The 18,020-nt window shown below is 38.9% G+C and overlaps 1 protein-coding gene across 1 annotated transcript in view; it reads right to left on the bottom strand.

Moving 5' to 3' along the window:
* The window catches only part of ADAMTS19 (ADAM metallopeptidase with thrombospondin type 1 motif 19), a 221,253-nt gene that overhangs the window by 18,336 nt on the left and 184,897 nt on the right, over nucleotides 1-18,020 (bottom strand). The window contains exons 19-21 of the mRNA XM_072950428.1: nucleotides 11,900-12,035; nucleotides 6,843-7,047; nucleotides 4,184-4,336 (exon numbers count right to left, since the gene is read on the bottom strand). Of these exons, the coding sequence (XP_072806529.1) occupies nucleotides 4,184-4,336; nucleotides 6,843-7,047; nucleotides 11,900-12,035 (494 nt within the window). The remainder of the gene's footprint in view (nucleotides 1-4,183; nucleotides 4,337-6,842; nucleotides 7,048-11,899; nucleotides 12,036-18,020) is intronic.

Raw genomic sequence — 18,020 nt, forward strand, 5'->3', positions numbered from 1 at the left:
AAAATGCAAAAAATTACTGAAAAATGCCATTTTGAGATCTGTAACTAACAGGAACTAGAAAATATTCTCCAGGAGATGATCTCAAAATACGTAGAATTCCTATTAACTTAAAAGCAATTTTTGTAGTTAGAAAGCATGTCTAATATCATCCCCCTAATTCATTAGAAAAAATTACCTTAATTTTTAGATTCCTCTTCTATTCAAATGAATATACTAAATACAATTGTTGCATTTGCAAGATAAGTTAAAAATGACTCACTATACCGCAAGCCTTATATTTACCACTTTTAAACAAAGTTACGCCATGTAACCTGTATAATTAAATTATCCAGAACAATTTCTTGTGCTTCCAGCATTTTTTGGAATTACATAATCACAAAAGACTCATAACCTCTCATCCAAAAACCTACTAATCATGTCATAAATTGATATGGGGCCAAAACTATTTATTTCCTAGAAGATTAAAGGACTAAATTAAGTTCAAATTGTACAATATGAACCGAATCTAAGAATAAACCAAGAATAATCGTGTGCGATTCCAAGGTGCTTGGTTTGCCATTAAAATTCATTTGAATAACTATAAACCACTTGATACTGCACAGAAAAGTTAACTGTATAAAAGCTTCATGAAGGACCAAATTTGTGTCATAGGTAGATAAAACAATACTATTTTATTTGCTTCTCTCTGATCTCCAATAATAAAAACTAGAAGTTACAGAAGTTCAAATAAAGGCAGAAAGGTCAAATTCAGCCAGAAAATACATTATTTCATTAAACATAAGAGACTACGTTATTTTTTCAAGTCAGCGTTCTATACTTAGAACAGCTTTAAATGGGTAAATGCAGCTTTATCTTGCCAGGAAACACATAGGTCATTTTTTTCTCTCCCGAGAGAGACCCTAAGGCTGTATCTATGTCAGAATGTGGCATATGATTATTTCAATGGTTAACCCAAGCCAGAAAAAAGCAACCACATTGTTTTTGTCCTATTTTCACCAATTTTCGAGTCTCAATGAAATAAACACTAGCATTGTTTAGTAAAGGCTATATTACATCTACTTAGAAGTCAGATGTAACAATTACATGACAGGAGATTTTTCTCTCTGAGTCTACCTGGATCTATAATTTTCCTGCTCAAGCTGAGAGCAATTTCCTCAATGTTTACATGAAATGACCAGAATGTAAATACTAGAAGTCGCACAGGCTGACATAAATGCAACAAACACAGCTTGAGGCATAAGCCATGTTCTCAGTAAGTCTCCATTTAGCCAGTATTCCTTTGGCTCAAGAGCAGTCAACTGCTTTTAGACAGTGGGAACATCTGTGAACATATGTACATACAAACTGATTCTCTAGTGACTCACTCTTATTATTGGGGGAGGAGCAGGGTTTCAGAGCTAGGCTGTATGGACATTCCACTGAATATTCCTGATTCAAGCCAACCCAGGACTTAATTTTAAGTCCATTTTGGTTTATCAAGAGTTTAAAAATCTTAGTACAATTTGAATGAAACTGACAGATTAATTGACTTTAGAGGAGCACAGACATCGACCCACAATTGCGCACATCTTGTTGCTATTCCCAGTCCAGGAACACAGCTGATAAGAATAAGAGATCTATGCGTTTCATCTGTCCATGAAGACTTCAATCACTGAAACTTAATAATCATAGCACTGTTCCTTTTCTCTGTAATTATTTTGGGATGGTCCTCATTTTAACATGAAAGTGATACATGAGGAGTAAGACAGGAGGGGAGAAATCAACGAACCTCACATGGAGCCACTGGCTTTAATTTGTGCATGCTGTTTGAATCTGCTATGCTGAGACCTCAGCCATAAACGAAGGAGAAAGCAGCTTTAAGGAAAAGAGGAGACACAGTCACATAAAGAGAAAAAAATGCGACACAACTGGATCTTCTACACAAGCAAACAAATAAACATGTCAACAAACAAAGGTTAAAAGTCATGGAGTAAAGATGAATATTTATTAGCGGTATCCATTACTTTCCTTACTCACAAAGACTGTCCTAGCTAGGCAGCGATGTAGTAACATATCAAAACCAATTTAAAGTAATTCAGTAAAAGCATATTTACCAGTGTAACTGGTAAAATGGAAAAAAAAAATTTCAGGCTTAGCATGGAAAACTAAAATCAACGTCTTCTATGACCTACCCAGTTAATTTTGATTTTGTTTAAGATTTGACCAAAGGTCAAGTAATAGGCACATTTATCAATCAATAGTAATAGTATTTGTCATGCAAATAGGATTAGCTAGCCGTATTTCCACATGCAGCAATGTAGGAGTTCAGAGTTCTGTGTCACAAATTACAATAAAACCTGGATCTCCTGTTTTTTTAATCACAATTTTTGCTTTTTGTAGTTAACTGGGGGTTAACAGCATTTATCACTTAGAATATTTCTATTAATTAATAAAGTTGGAAAAGCTCTATTTTAGCAGTTTATCTATTTTAGTAGTTTTAAAATTTTTTCTTAGAGCAGAACTATTTCGTTTAAGGAAAACATCTAGAATTTCACTAGCCAAAATAAACAAATGCAGAGTTTCTACAACTGAAAGGGAGTTAATAGGTGATCCTCGCCAACCCCCCTCCAAGGAGTACTTTCATCTCCTTAATCGAGTTTATACTTTTAGCGCTGAATGAAGTCAACATAAAGTTAATATAAACACAGCTTGAAAATAATGGTGTTGCTTGTTTTTCTTACTTCACTCCTATGGAAACCAAGACAAAGAGGTATGCAATGGCTCAACCGCTTTGCTCATCTGCACAATGATGTCTCCCCACGTTTCTTGACTTCCAAGCCTAGTCTTCCCTGTCACTGTCCTCTATTTCTCTCTCTCAGAATTAGGAAAACCTAAACCCTGCACATGAAAGAATTTATTCGTGGTAAATTGGGAACTCTCCTTGAAGCTTGAGGCTTCCTTATATGGTTCACCAGCTAAAAGCTGCGTGGATGGTACTGGGTGTTTTCCTAATTCTGTGGTCAGGGATCGACTGACACTGTTTACCAAAGCGTCCTTGAGCATCCCAGCGTAAAGTTTAAGTGTTGTTAAGCTGTGGAAAGAGGATAGTTCACGGAGAACTCGGATGGAATGTTAATACGCAAACTTTTGTTACAGAGGAAAGGTATGAATAATCATAAGAAAATAGATTTTAAATGTTGTGGATTTCTTTTTGGGCAACACTGAGGAGGCTGGCTAACTACCGTACATCACACAATGAAAAGATTTCTTCTAAAAATGTCCTTCAGGGTTTTTTATGAATAGCCACCACTCTTCCCTCCATGCCCTGCGAGGAACCACATTTTTTTTTTCATTTATAAAATGATGGGGAAGGAGAGTGGATTTACTATGTTTCTTCTAAGCCCTAGAACTCTTGATTCTATGATAACAGGTATATAATATCACAGCTGATGGCAGCAAGGTACAGGGGATCATTTCTGAGAACTAGTATTTGACAGCTGTTTTCACCTAGATGTGATGAGAATTTTATCTTAAAATATGGGACTTTATTAACACTTTGTAGACAGAATATGTGAGCTATTTTCTACAACCCATATAAGAAGCTTTACTTCATTCATAAACTGTAAGTATTACTATTATCATGATTAAACTTGCTGCTCACCTGCCAAATGAATCGTGTCCACTTGATTTGACCACAGGACTTCTAGAATCCTGTTCCTTTCCATTTCTTCTACATACATCCCCAAATGATGGTGGGAAAAAGAATGCCTTTTACATATTAAGATGGAAATTTCTCTTGTTTGGTTCTGATGTTACATACCTTCCTTAATTATATTTTGAATGTACTTATCTGGTAGTACTCTATCTATTAGGTAAGTTTTATGCAAAAATATTCTGACCAAAGACTTTATCAACAAACACTAGCAACAAAACAACAATAATAGATAGCATTCTTGAGACCTTCCTTTGTGTCAAAAATGATTTTAAGTACTTTATACATTTTATCTTACTTATCGCTTAAGACATTTTTATAGAGATTACAATCATGGACAGACAGGCAGGACTTGAACCTGGATATTTAGTACTCCACCTCCCATGATCTTTACCTCTGTCCCTCCTGAACTGCATCCTGGGTGGCTGCAGTACCAGTGCAATGCTGACATTCTTGAAACTTAATACTGAGAACGTACAGAATGATTCTCACCTTAGACCAGTCACCCATCCGCCACACATAGCATTTGGAGTAATCCTCACAGTCCTCAGCCTCCCTGGGTCTGGTGGAGAGGACGCATTTCTTTCTAGGGTTAGTACACCTCACAGTCCGATGACGTACGCCTTTGCCGCACTTAACTGAACACTGGAAGATAACATCAGATGGTAAGGATACAGCTGGTGATCAGGAGATAGACAGTGATGATCAAGTGATGTTAGGAATTGGCTCTAATCACCTCTTATAAGCCTATCACCCACCTAACAGTCAGAATGAAGGGTCAGGATGAGGATGAGGAGGACACCAGGATATGGCCCTGCATCAGAGGCCAGATGGAGCTGAGAGCACGGTGCTAGAGGCAAACGGGTTTCAGGAACAAGAACCAATACTACAGAGAGTCATGTAACACAGGGACTGTTTATGAAAGACAAGTAATAAACAACACTCGAAATGTAAAATACTAAATCTGATGGACATCACCTTTTTACATATAACTATATAAGGAAATTCATTTTATTTTTGCTCAGATTTAGTTTGTTTTCGCCTTAAGAAATGTTTATGAAAAAATGACAATGTCTAAGAGAAGGTCATTTCTCACAGGCTTTCCTTAAAGCTAAAACAGGGAAGACTTAGCAACAGCAAAACAAATAGTTTCTTTGCATAATTATATACCCCTAGAAATCATCATTCTAAGTGACTGTATGAACTGAAAATACAATTCAGTTCAAAACAGTTTAGTGCATCTCATGAATAACTGATGCTTGACTGATGATGGTGATGTAACAGGTATGAAGCATCTAAGATACAACTGACCCTCTCATTTACACTTAAATGCTCCCCACTAAGGAATATGTATAAAGCTTCCCAGTTTTACAGAGGCAAGTGTCAATAAGCATCTGGACGCAGGCACCAAAACAGCATTGGACAGAGAGGGGAGAGGCAGGGAGGGGTCAGAGACGGTGAAGCTTGAAAATCTAATTCATACGTGTATCTGAAAAAGGTCCAAAAAAAGAATTGCAGGTATGCATTTAGCAATGACGTAGTATAGGAATAACCATGCAGATTTCAGCAACTGTCTTCCTGAAAACTTAAGCACAGAACTCATGAGATTTTAAATATAAAAAATTTTGCACAAATGAGCAACCGTCTCACAATTTATAGTTTGCACTTGAACACAGTGAGCTTCAAAGTGGACTACATATGTGATTTGGCATTTCAGCATTCACATTTTTCTTTTTTGCAACTGAAACTAACCCTGATCCATAGACTCAATTTTTAAATTAAACCAAAACAGGAGAGACAGTTTTTAATTGGTACACTGCATAGAGACATATTATTTCTCCCAGCTGGTGCCAAAAATCTGTTTGGTAGAATATTTCTGCTCTATGTCCTCCTGAAGAGTTTATGAAAGCGTTCCGGTCAGCTCTTCAGTTTGGTTAGCTGAAAGTTTATGGTTAGGCTGGAGGTAGGGTATTTTTGTGTCTCTGATGTTCACATGACACTCCATGATACTCCAGATAGAACATGACACTCCAGATAGAACTATCCATTTTGATGTAAAATTGAACAGTTCATTCATTCTCAAAAGTATACATAAATGAAGAAGAATCTATTCAACAGCAACGTGTAGCTCTGAAGAGTCAGACAAGAGAAAGTTACATTGTTTGCTAGTGTGTTTTTCAGGAGTTGGGTTAATTGAAGAATATTCCTAAGCCTCATTATCGAAGCTACTTTATCCTCAATTTTCAAAAGAATAGCTTCCTACGGCAACCTAGCATTTTCTATTTGTCGCTTCTGACATCCTAGCTAATATTCTGAAATTGGGCATGTATATGCTTTTGCTCCTGGTGTGTGTGGGCCTGTGTCTTTGCACATGTGTATGAGACTACAGTGTCGAGCTGGTGGTGTGTGCCTGTGTGTGTACCACGTGCTCACCTAAAATGCTTTAGAGCAGCTAGTCAATACAAGACTGGTGCTAATTATTAGGAGAAGACACGTAGCACGGTAAGAGAAAACAAGCACGCGTCTGGCATGGAACACACCTGCACGGCACACGCTACAAGCTGGTGCGTGTACGGTGCAGTGAGTTGGGCAGTGCTGGGTTCAAATCTTAAACAGTTAAACTGCAACACTTAAACAGGCTTCTGGCTAAACCATTTAATTTCCCTGAGCCGCAGTATAAAATGGTGATACTGAGAACTTTTTTGCATTAGTAATTAAATATAAACAAGGTACTAAATGTGAATTCAAAACAGAACCCCTGCTCACTGGAAATGACTGTTAAGTGTTAATGCCTTCTCTTCTCCTTTCTCTTCTAAACGTTCAGGGATATACAATGAGTCAGGTGTGTACTTTCTTATGTGGCCACTCAAGGGTATACTCATGGCACACAAATAAAAAGCTGGACTCCAAAATGAACACAAAATATGCTCTTGATTATGTTACAATATTTAAAGAGTAAATCTCTTTGGTTTTTCTTCCTATTTTCAAAATTATTTATAATGGATGTATTCCTTTTATTACCAGAAAAATCAATAAATGGTATTAAAAGTTCCATGCAGAGATATTCTGAATGGGATACAACACGACCTTACACAGGCTGAGAGTCAGGAAAGCAGGAGGAAGCGGAGAAGCCGTGGGGCGGGGCGCGCACCTCGGACCACACGCCTGCCTCCCACACGGTCATGCAGTCCTGGCCCTCGCAGCGCTGGGCGGAGGCCGGCTTGGGCCCAGCGCAGTCCCTCTCCCGGGCTCTGATCAGGGTTCCGTTGCTCAGCTGCTGGGTACAGGCCACCTGTCTGCTCTGCATCCCTTTTCCACAAGTTCGTGAACATGGGGTCCATTCTGTCATCATCCATCTAAGAGCAAAGCAAGAGTCACGGAAAGAAGTTGGAAGATGCTGCTTACTGGCTATTTGACATGATGCCTGGAGGCAGCAGAGTGTTACACAGTAAGTTTATACCTTTTTTTTTAACCAACATTTGAGTTTCTCTGAGACACCTATGCTTTCTATTGCTTTGAATTCCCTGCATGTCTCATCTCAGGGCCCTGCTCTTATTACAATCTCAGAGGATATACAGGATTCCGTCCCCGTCACGCTGCTGGTTCTGCCCGTTCCTGCGCATCAGGCTGCCATACTGAGGGACCTAACAAGGATGACACTGCTAACATGTGTGAACTGTTCCTATTCTTTGTGTCTGAAATCTTCAAATAACCCCCATGGGTTAGGTACTACAACTATCATGGCCATTTACCGAAAGGGAAACGGAGGCCAGGAGAGAAGTAGTAACTGACCAAAGGTCACAAGGTTGTAGAGTCAGACACTGAAATGAGGCTGCAGACGACCTCACACAAGACACGTGCAGGTATCAGCAAGGTGAAAGGAGACTGCGTGGAGAAGGCCCACTTCCCTGGGGGAAGTAATCCCTAATGCCTGATGCCCGTCACCTGTCACCAGATTTGTGTCTGGGACACACCCTCCAGGTAGCCACAGACGCTTCGTGAGCCTAGCTGCTATCCGGCTGCGATGTGATCAAAGACATTGAAGCGACAGGCTCAGAGGGCTACACGCCAAGTGACCTCACTTCAGAGGTCCTCAGGACTCCAACACTATCCTTGGATTTCACTGATTCAGCTAATTCATATTTGAGTATTTGAGTACCTAGATGAAGATCCTTTGTCCAAATAATCATTGGGGCAGTGATACAGATATCTGTGTCACTCCCATCTCTAATGAGCTGGAATCTACCCTAAGGATCACTCATTCAAACACCTCCCCAAATTTATTTCAGGAAGGAACCAAGGCCTATGTATGCCAGAAAAATGATACATGAAATTTGATCTTTGTACGATTCCTATCAATAAAACCCTCTCTGCCTTTCCCATTTGGACAACCTTACAGGGGGATCTAAATCCCCCACTAAACTATCTGCACCATCCTATTTTCACGCAGTGCAGGGCACTCCGAAGCCCTGAGCATAATTCTGGTTTCCTTACTAGCTGTGCACTTTCTTGAAACAACACTTAACAGCCATTAAGTTTCCCTTTTCTCATTTGTTGAAGTGTTTATAACTATACAGTGTGACATACAATAGGCACTCAGTATGTAGTATATCCTATATATATAAAAATAGTATATTTACACTTGGTTTATTCTTACTCATATTTCTCTGTTTTCATCTTTCACGTGTGTAGGTAATAAACCACATGCTCAGCTTGCTCCCCAAACACTTTGTATTTTCACCCCATGGCACTTGTTCGTGGAGCCTCGGCTGCCTAGATCCTTGACAGCCAGGTCCAAGTCCCTTCCTCCCCGCGGGGCTTCTCCACCCCACCCACGCGGATGGTGCTATCCTCTGCCCTCTGTCAACTGGCTTGCGGCACTCACATGACATTTGTTAGATTATCCCCTAGGGATGCAGAGGGGCTCCCCGGCTACCTACAGAACTTGAACTTCCTTTCCTTAGCGGTATATAAGCTCTTCAAAGGCAGAGGTCAATGCCTTATTCTTCTTTGTATCCATAACATTTTTTCACCTAATAGCTTGTCTTTAAACATTTCCTCAAATGGAAACTGTCTCTATGTTTTACAGAAATAGCCTCAATGCTTTCAAATTTCCTTAAACCCAAATGTTTCTGGAAGTTTTCTAAAGTTTGAGAAGTCATATTCCCATGCAACCTAGTTTTCTCATCCATACAACAGTTTAATCCTAAACGAGTCTATGCTTCTGTTTCTGAAAAAGAAAAAGAAATCACGATAACATTTGCATTCTGGTATTTGCCTCTAAAAGAGTTCTTGTCTACTAGCCGATGGAGGCCGGTGCTTACCTACCATTTTGCTTTGCAGTCCCCTAGTGGCTTTTTCCTAAAGTGAATATTTATCTTACAAATTTAGTTTAGCTTCTGCTTCATCTTTCTGCACAAGGATAGCTATAAGCACAATATAAACACATCTATACGCCTTTCCCCTCAACTAGGGAACCCATCATGGAACTATAATGTACACTACTGAAAAGAGAAGTATTTGCAATTTCATGACATCTCAAGTTTTTTAAATTAAATAAATCTTAGAGATCCTTAGTATAATGACAAAAGTTACTTTTTTATTCCTTGGGAAATTGCTAAAACATAAGAACGAAAAATATAAAATGTAATGAGAGAAAACATCTTGTACTTTAGAATTCATCTAATTTGGAATTATCTCATTTCTTTATCTTTAAGACTCTTTCTTACAAAATATTTACTTGTGCATCAATATACTTTATATTTGGAACATGGACTACATCAGGCCGTTCGGGGACTTATTCGGTAACTGTGAATAGTGATGAGCATGTTCCTTCCTAGGGTGGGGGCGAAGAGAAAGCCGGAGAAACGAAAGCTGTGCTGTGCCAGTAAGTCTTGGAACGTGCTCCTGTGATGACCCCTCATAATCGCCCATGTCCTTTCCTTACTTTCCAATATTTTGGTTAACCTCACTGACACTGCTTCTTGGTGGTTCAAAATATACTGCCTCCTTTTCCGAGGGAAGGAAGATAATAATCTCTAACAAAAAGACTTTCAGTCTCCAGCTGCAAAAATTTCTCACTCAGAAATGTACCGACCTTTTAAAACTATTCCTTTTCCCGAGTCATCATCAAGGCATAGCCCCCTTGATCACTGAGGTCAGTGAATCAACAATTGCATGTACTAATACACGCTGATTCTTCACAGACCAACTTAGGAAGTGACAAGTATCGCCTAGTCCTCAGATCCAGCTCATTCAAGGTTCCTGACAGACCAGAAAATGCCACTGCTCTTTCCTGCAAATGGGAAAGCTACAGGGTATATAAAAGAAATGGTGGTTTTGAAATATTTTAATAAACTATTTAACACAAGATAAATCAGCATTTTAATGTCTATTGAGAGAGATAAAAAAGGGAAAGATAATTCTTAGGAATAGTAATAACCAAAAAATCCAGGTTTTTTTTAGCTGACAGTGCAAAAGCTAAAACCCTGCTTCTGTGTCCATCCAGCACTGGGTGCAAAAGACCCAAGGACCTGACTGGAGGCAAGTCTTCCCGCAGGTCAGCCTTCCTGTGGGTTACTACCCTGCCTTACCAAAACAGTTCCTAGTTCACCTGCTTACGGAGTTAGCATGAAAAGCACACAGCCAGGCCGGTGCAGCGGCCGGAACATTATTCTAAGTATTTTTATGGACTCTTTTCTTTTGCACATTCTTTTACATATCATTCTTCTGGTCTTTAGAAGCAGATTTCTCCCTGTGAGGGGGAGGGGAGGACTGTTAGAGTAGGAATGTAAAGAAGAGAAAAAGTAGAGCATGAGTTTTGAAAGCTTAAAGACAGGAGTCTAAAGAAAAGCAAGTCTTGAAATTCCAGCTTTGGAAAGGAAGAAAAGATTTTCCAAATTCTTTTAAGCTCTCGTTAACATAGCACGGGCCAGATCTGGAGGGCTTAACAGTTGAGTTTTGCAATAAGCCAGAAATAGAGGGAACTGGAGATGCAATGCTACATCTGAAGGGGGAAGGCGGGGGCGGGGAGAGAGGGAAACCAGAACTGAGCGTTAGTTTGCATGACACTAATTCCCAGAGATTATTGCAGATAGAAAAGCCTAAAGATAGTTAATTGGCAACTCGGTTGCTTTTCCTCCTTCCACTCCCCATACATGGCGGTGGAGGGCCAGGAGGAAGATTTTATTAGCTAAAGACCCCTCCAAAGTGACAGAGTCTCTACATATCCCGGTTGCAGGATGCAGACATTCACCGTGACTTCGGCAGGAACTGCTGGGCGAGATCAGCTGTCTGACTCCCTAAGAACTCAAAACTGCAGGCTCACTGAGCCTCAACACGGCTCTGAGCGCCAGCACAGAATGAACGTCCCTGTCTCTGTATTCTAGAGGAGTCAGTCCAGCCTTACGCTCTTTTTGTCATTCTAGCCCTAAAAGTTTTGAGGACTTTTGACGCTGGGGCTTAGTCTCACCCGAGCCCACCATTAAGTTTTATATGAAAGCTCAGAGACTTCTCAGGAGCCCTGGGACAGAAGCCACTCTGCATAGCACCGCTGTGAGCCCGCACCCAACCACATGAAGGTTCCGTTCATTCGTCTCTGCCAGTTACTAAGGCACAGCCGTCCTTCTACACCCCTTTAAGCTGCTCGGCACAGCTGCTTAGGGCCCTACTCATGAGTTTCTTGAGCTTTACTGCTTCTTACTCATTGGGCAAGTCAGAAAGGATTGAATCCGGTGATCAGAGATCAGGAATTGAACAGTTTGCACTGGGTCTCTGGGGAGAGGAAGCGAGGATCTAGCCTTGGGGACCACAGGGACCACCTGTCCCGCTGCTGTGCCGGGGCCTGGGTCCTGGCCAGTCCTGCTGTAGTTTATACCACCACTGACAAGTCCTTACACACCACGTTAGAGAATTTAGGAATGAACAGCTAAATTCAACCAAATAACCAGGTTTTTGAAGAGGTGGCCAACAGGTTATGACATAGTTTTAATTATTCTCCCTCCCATCCAACTAGGGGTTGTTTTCACACTACGGACAGCAGGTGAAGTTGAGGTCAACCCTCGCCTTGTTTCTCCCACACGCATTCCATCACGGTGATTACCTTGCTTTCTTAGACCTCACTTATTTAAAGCCTTACATTTTGGTACGTGTTTGTTGCATTGTTTTTAAGGAAATGTAGTTTTGTTAGGAGTGGCGGGGCAGGAGTACCTTGTCTGGCACGGCTGCTCATTGCACTTGCGAATCTGAGGCTCAGGCTTGGTTAAGTATTTGCATTTCTTGTTGTCCACAATGCTGATATTTTTGTTCATGATTTTTGTGCAAGACACCGTTGTCTTTCTTTCGCCTGAAAAGAGCAAATAAACATACAAAGAAATGTTATTATTGGCCTCTGTGTAATGGATTTAGGAGGTATTCCTAGCCTTGTAATGTTCATATTTTAAACAAATTCTAGGTTAGAACAATGAAGATGATATTATTTATAATTTAGTTAGCAAAATACATCTCTAGGCTTGACGAAGATAAATGGTGATATTTTTCCCCTTGTTAGAAATGAAACGGCAAGTTTTGTAATACAAAGGGGTTGTGGGAGCACACGTTGACAAGACGTTAATTAAGAACTTGCTGTAAAGAACTGTGCCGTCTTTTAGTACTCACTGGTGGAAAGCTGTTATTTGTATAAAACCTACGTGCCGTCATGAAGGCACATAAACATGCAGCTAAACGTGAGTGCACACTGCATCATCCACTGCATGTCATCAAGGCTCTGTGGGGGGCTCTGAGAAGCAAGCTTATTTTAGTATACCTCAGACGCTTATTCTTGTCCCTTCTGGTAAAGACCCCAAGAATTCCAGAAATCCTTGCTTTCTAATGATTGTCAAGTTCTCTAAGAAAAGCCATGGGATTTTTCCCATCTTCCCCAAGATTTCAGAAAACTGGCTTTTCTCCTTTCTCTGATAGGAGAAGATAAAGTCTGATAAGAGGAGGCAAAAATGACTATTTGTCCGTTGTATTCATTTGGCTTAGAGCCTACAAACACACTTACTTTGACAACACTTTTATTGTCTCATCTTACACCGTGTTGATTCTGTTTCTCTAAAAAAAGGCGCCTAAGTATCTATACAGGATTTAATAATCTAACTTAACTTGTTTGACATTATAAAATAATTAAATCAAACAATAATGTTAAAGCCAGACAGGTCATGAAGGATTAAGAACAAAAAAAATCACAGGTCGTTTGGGTCACTATTGAAGGGCCCATTAGTTAGGGTCCTATGACTACCATGCAATGATAATTAGAAAGCTCAGAGCATTCATACTGGTCATGCCAAATAGGACAGCCTGGCTTGTGGCAGAGAGGTCGTTATTTAATTAGCAGAGAAGGATGCCGGCACCAAGAGAGGAGGACAGAAAGGATGCAGAGAGAGAGTTACACTGAATCATTTTTGATTATCTCTGACTTTGACTTGAGGGGGAGGGGAAAAGACAGTCGGGTGGCCAAGTAGAAGGCAAAGGAACAGGTAACGGTTCAGGAACTTTCCTTGATTACCCTCTCACCATCGCTGAGCAGAGTCCCATGACAATTCGCAGTATGAAAACATAACCACATCTCTATGTATGTGTGTGGATTGACAGTTATGTCTGTGGTTACTGCATGTTATATTAAAACCATTTAGCTCTTTAGTGCCATCTTCTAGCACAGGCAGCACAACGCTGGTCAAATTCTTTTCTGTCTCGAGAATCACCAGAATCTGGTGAGATGCAACTTGTTCTATGGGAGCTCAACACAGACAAGAGCGCCAAGCAGGTAAAAGGCCCTTTCCCCTGAGTGGGAAAAGGTATGCCTCCACCCAGGACCCCATGGCACTCTATGGAGTGTGCACCAGAGGGCCAACAATGGGGAGGGACTTGAGATGGACATCCAACCAGAGATTAATGGAAGGTGGCCCTCAGGGCACAGAGATTAGGAAGAAGTTGTGCCCTCTAGGCAGGTCAATTAGAAAAGAGTGCTCTGTTCTCCATACAGAAGCTTCCCTGCAACAGACGACATGGCTTGGAAAATGGAGCATGGGCTGAGCGGCAGCCCCTGGGCCACTGTGCACCAGCTGCCGAAATGATGTAACAGTTATGCCTCTGAGCACCACCAGCTTGACCTGTGCACTAAATTGCAGAGAAAAGGCAAATTTACATGCCCCAGGCTATTGCTTGGTAGTTCAAGAAGGGTGGAGTGAGGCATTAGACTTCATCATAGTTGCATTCAATACCCACCAACTTCAAATAATTTTCAGACAAGCTGCTGGAGAAGCAGAAATGACTTCTAATGTTAATTTTCCTTCACAGGGAAAACTGGCCTTACAAGGTAGGAGTTACCTAAATGTGAGAATTTGGGAGGTTTCTGGTCAACTTCCACTTAGTTTCCTATGCTTCAGATACTCCGTTTTCACCAGATGCATATATCAAATAGATGTCACACAAATTTTGTATAATGCTAACATATGTAAGTATTATTTCTACATGACAATGATGCCTACCTAAAAGTAGGGTTAAAATGTTATTTTTATGTAATATAAATGTTAGTTTCAAAATCTAATTTAAAACCTCTAATTTAAGACACTCTCTTATAGAATAGATGTAGTTGTCTAAACTAATTGAAATTTAAATTTTGCCAACTACAGCACAAAAAGATGACAAAGAGTCAATAACCAGAAAGCTTTTGTTGAACATGAATGCAGTCACAGAATGAATGACTTGAGCTAATTATACCGTATTCTTAGCTCTCCTCACAAAATATCTAACCTTAGTTATGTTAGCCCAGAGCTAACATATTGAGCTATTGAAAAAAATCTTCTAAGTCCTGATGTATCAAAAGGGATACAGGTATTGGCACCGTTTCAGGGAGCACCTTACTGGGGCTCTAAAAACACATGGAGGCCTGTAAGTATGAACTGGGACATCTCCATCTACACTGGAGCAAAGACGCTCACATCATAAGTTTTTTGGCAGACGGAAGACGCTTAGCCCTATTTTTTAAAAATTTCATTGAACGAAAACAATAGAATGAAAAAAAATCTAATGCTCAGCTATAGACACATTATGCCTATGAAAATGCAACCAAGCTCTTAAGGCCATATGGAAATGTTATTGTTTGATTTTTTCTTTTATATATTTTTATGTCCCAGCCAACTCAGGAAATTTCCATTCTAGCATCTAATAGCAGTATTTACAACGCATCCAATACTGCGGAACTGAGGGATGAACAGAAAGTGATGAAGTAACTGGCCTTCTGCCTGAATCCTGAGTAGCTGCAAGCTGTTGACAGTATTTGTATTATTTGCTTTATGGCTATTAACTTCACTTCTGGGTCATTCTCATTAAACCAGTATTGGGGAAATCTGTTTTGATGTTTTGAACTTAATTATAAATAAAATACAATAACCATTATGCATTCATCTTAATACCAAATATGGGCAAAATCTGAAAAAAAAAAGTAATTTTTATTTACTGATTTTTTTTTTGTTCTCTAAAGGCACTTAACAAAGACTAGATATTGTGCTGTGTTCCTTCTTTTCCAATCTCAGAAATAAGCTGATACTTTTCTTCAATGCTCTGTATTTAACCCATGAGGTATTTTTAATAAAACTATTATCTATTCAGGTAGATCACATTTCTAGAACCTGCATCATAAATGCTGAAACACCCTTGAAAGTGAGTTCAGTGTTTCGATGTATTGAAATTCTCTATGTTATTGGACATTCCAAACTTTTAAAAAATATTTTACTTTTCAATTTTGAAATAATTATATATTCACATGTACTTGTGACAAATAAGAGGTAATCTGAATACCCTTTATCCAGTTCCCCACAAAGGTAATGACTTGCAAAATGACAGTACAATATCACAATTCACAACCAGAACACTGATACTGCCAAGATGTGCAATCTTTCGTTCCCCACAAGAACACCTCCAGGTGCCCTTTTATAGTCACACCCGTTTCCCCCTCCCATCCACCAGTCAGCCAGCTCTGGCAACTACTAACCTGTTCTCCATTCCTATAATGTTTCCATTTCAAGAATGTTTTGAAAATGGAATTACACAGTGTTAACTTTTAGGGACTGACTTTTTTTCACTGAGCATAATCCCCCTGGAGGTTCATCTTCAAGGTTGTATCAATCGTCTGTTTCTTTTTATTGTCAGCTAGTAATTCCTGCTCTGCACAGATCACAATTTGTTCAACAATTCACCCACTGAAAGGTGAGGACACTCCAAGCTGTTCACTAAAATTGTGGAATTCTGTAAGAAAAAGACTATATGTATTCATTTGTCTTTATATTTTTCTTTTTAAATTTTTATTTATTTTCTATTGAACTAACAATGACCAGCAAGTAATTGAATCCCAAGCAAAAATATTTTAATGAGGAAGAAGGTCTTATCTCCAAGAACTTCTTAGAGATATGTAAAATGCTGGTTATTTTTTAAGCATCATTTTTTCACTTGAACAACTTCTAAAGTCATGTCATGTCAGTTACTTTGTAGCCATCATTTACATTCCTAGAAAATATTTTTCTCTCAGGGTTTGGGCTTAATATTAAAATGACTATTTCATTTTTTATTTTAATGAAAAAATTGTATTTGATATTATTCATAACATCCAGTAAAGAATCCAGTTTGATCTTGTCATTTCCACATACACAAATATTTTAATGGGACCCCATAACTTTCAAGTTAAATGTAACCTGAGTGTTAGCACAACACTCAAGGACCTTCATGAAGTAGCTTCTTCCTACTTTTTTGGTCAAATAATTTCCCACAGCCTGATCCTCTTATTTGGCACCCTAATAAACATTTTCGCTAACCTCAGTGCCTTTGCACCTATGCTTTTTCCTGGAAGGCTTTCTCCAGCTCCCCTATCACTCTGTATAGTGTTTTTATTATTATCTAACCCCTCCTACATGGACAGTAAATTCTCTAAAAACGGAAAACATGCGTCTTTGGATCATCCAGCAAAAGTGAGAGCACAATCAGTATTGGTAAAGGAATCAATGAATGAAACATAAACATGTAATTGAAGCCCAAGTACTTTCTGTACTAAGAGGTTCATCTCAACACTGTGCTTCCTAAGATGGTAAAAAAAATCTGCAAACTAAACGATTAATTATGGGGAATAACTATACATGGCAAATGCAGTACATGGATTATCATTTATGTGTTAAAATTCAAGTTTATGAAGAGTTTACATTAATATAAAAATGCTCCTATTAATTTAAGTAAAGAAAGTACAATACAAAATTGTATTAACTATCACTGAAACAAAATAATGCAGAGAAGAGAAAAAATAAATTCTGGCGCATTTTCTTTGGCTAACAACATTTATTTTTGTACACGCCAAGTGCCTTTAAAATGGAAAAACAGAAACAAATGGCGCCCTTAGTGAGACACAGGCATCCATATACTGAGACCCAGGGGCTTGGAGGCCTCCAGAGAATCTGGTCATGGATAAGGAAAGCCATGCCGAGAGGGTATCACGGCACCAGGCTGACAGCATGAGAGCTGTAAGCTGGCAAGATGTGGAATAATATGAAGAATGTGGAATGTTGACTTATTTTTTCCCCTTCAAACCATATCTATTTAGATTTCATAAAAGCATGTTTAACTCTTCATTTATTTCCAAACAGGTTATTAAATTTTGGGGCCTTCATTCTAGGTTTTATTTCATCATTTCATCTACTAGATAAAAGTTACGTTCTAGAGTAATGTGGTTACTGCATATAGTATGCGGAATTTTGATTCCACATGAACCCTGCAGATACTAAGGTGTCAATGACACACTGATGCCTCTGAAGACCAAGATCATTTCTAATAGTCTTATATGTCAAAAATCCCCCTATATTCACTGACTCACACTTTTGAGGTGTCAAAACCAATTTATAACATTCCTTCAAAGATTTTTAGATATTTTAGAACACCAATGCAAAGTAAACAATTATTTCACAAATACATTTTAAGATGTTTGAAAATAAAAGGAGTAGTATCAATGGCCAATGCTAACGTGAAAAATGATATATCCATTCAAATTTTTCTAGAACTATGATTCAAATGTGACCAGATTGTGATGAAAAGAGTACATATGTTAAACTGTTGGAAATTTTACTTGAGATCACCAGCACTGTTGGATATTTAAAAATAATATTTCTCTTAAAAGAAGATATTTTTATATCTTAGGCTTTACATAGTTTATAATAATTGGTATTAATAAATTAATAGAAATAAATTAATAGAAAACTTAGTTTGAAATACTGATGTAAAAGATTATGATAATAAAAATTTAGCTACA

This window comes from Vicugna pacos, chromosome 3 (genome assembly GCF_048564905.1).
Source record: "Vicugna pacos chromosome 3, VicPac4, whole genome shotgun sequence".
Lineage (NCBI taxonomy): Eukaryota > Metazoa > Chordata > Mammalia > Artiodactyla > Camelidae > Vicugna > Vicugna pacos.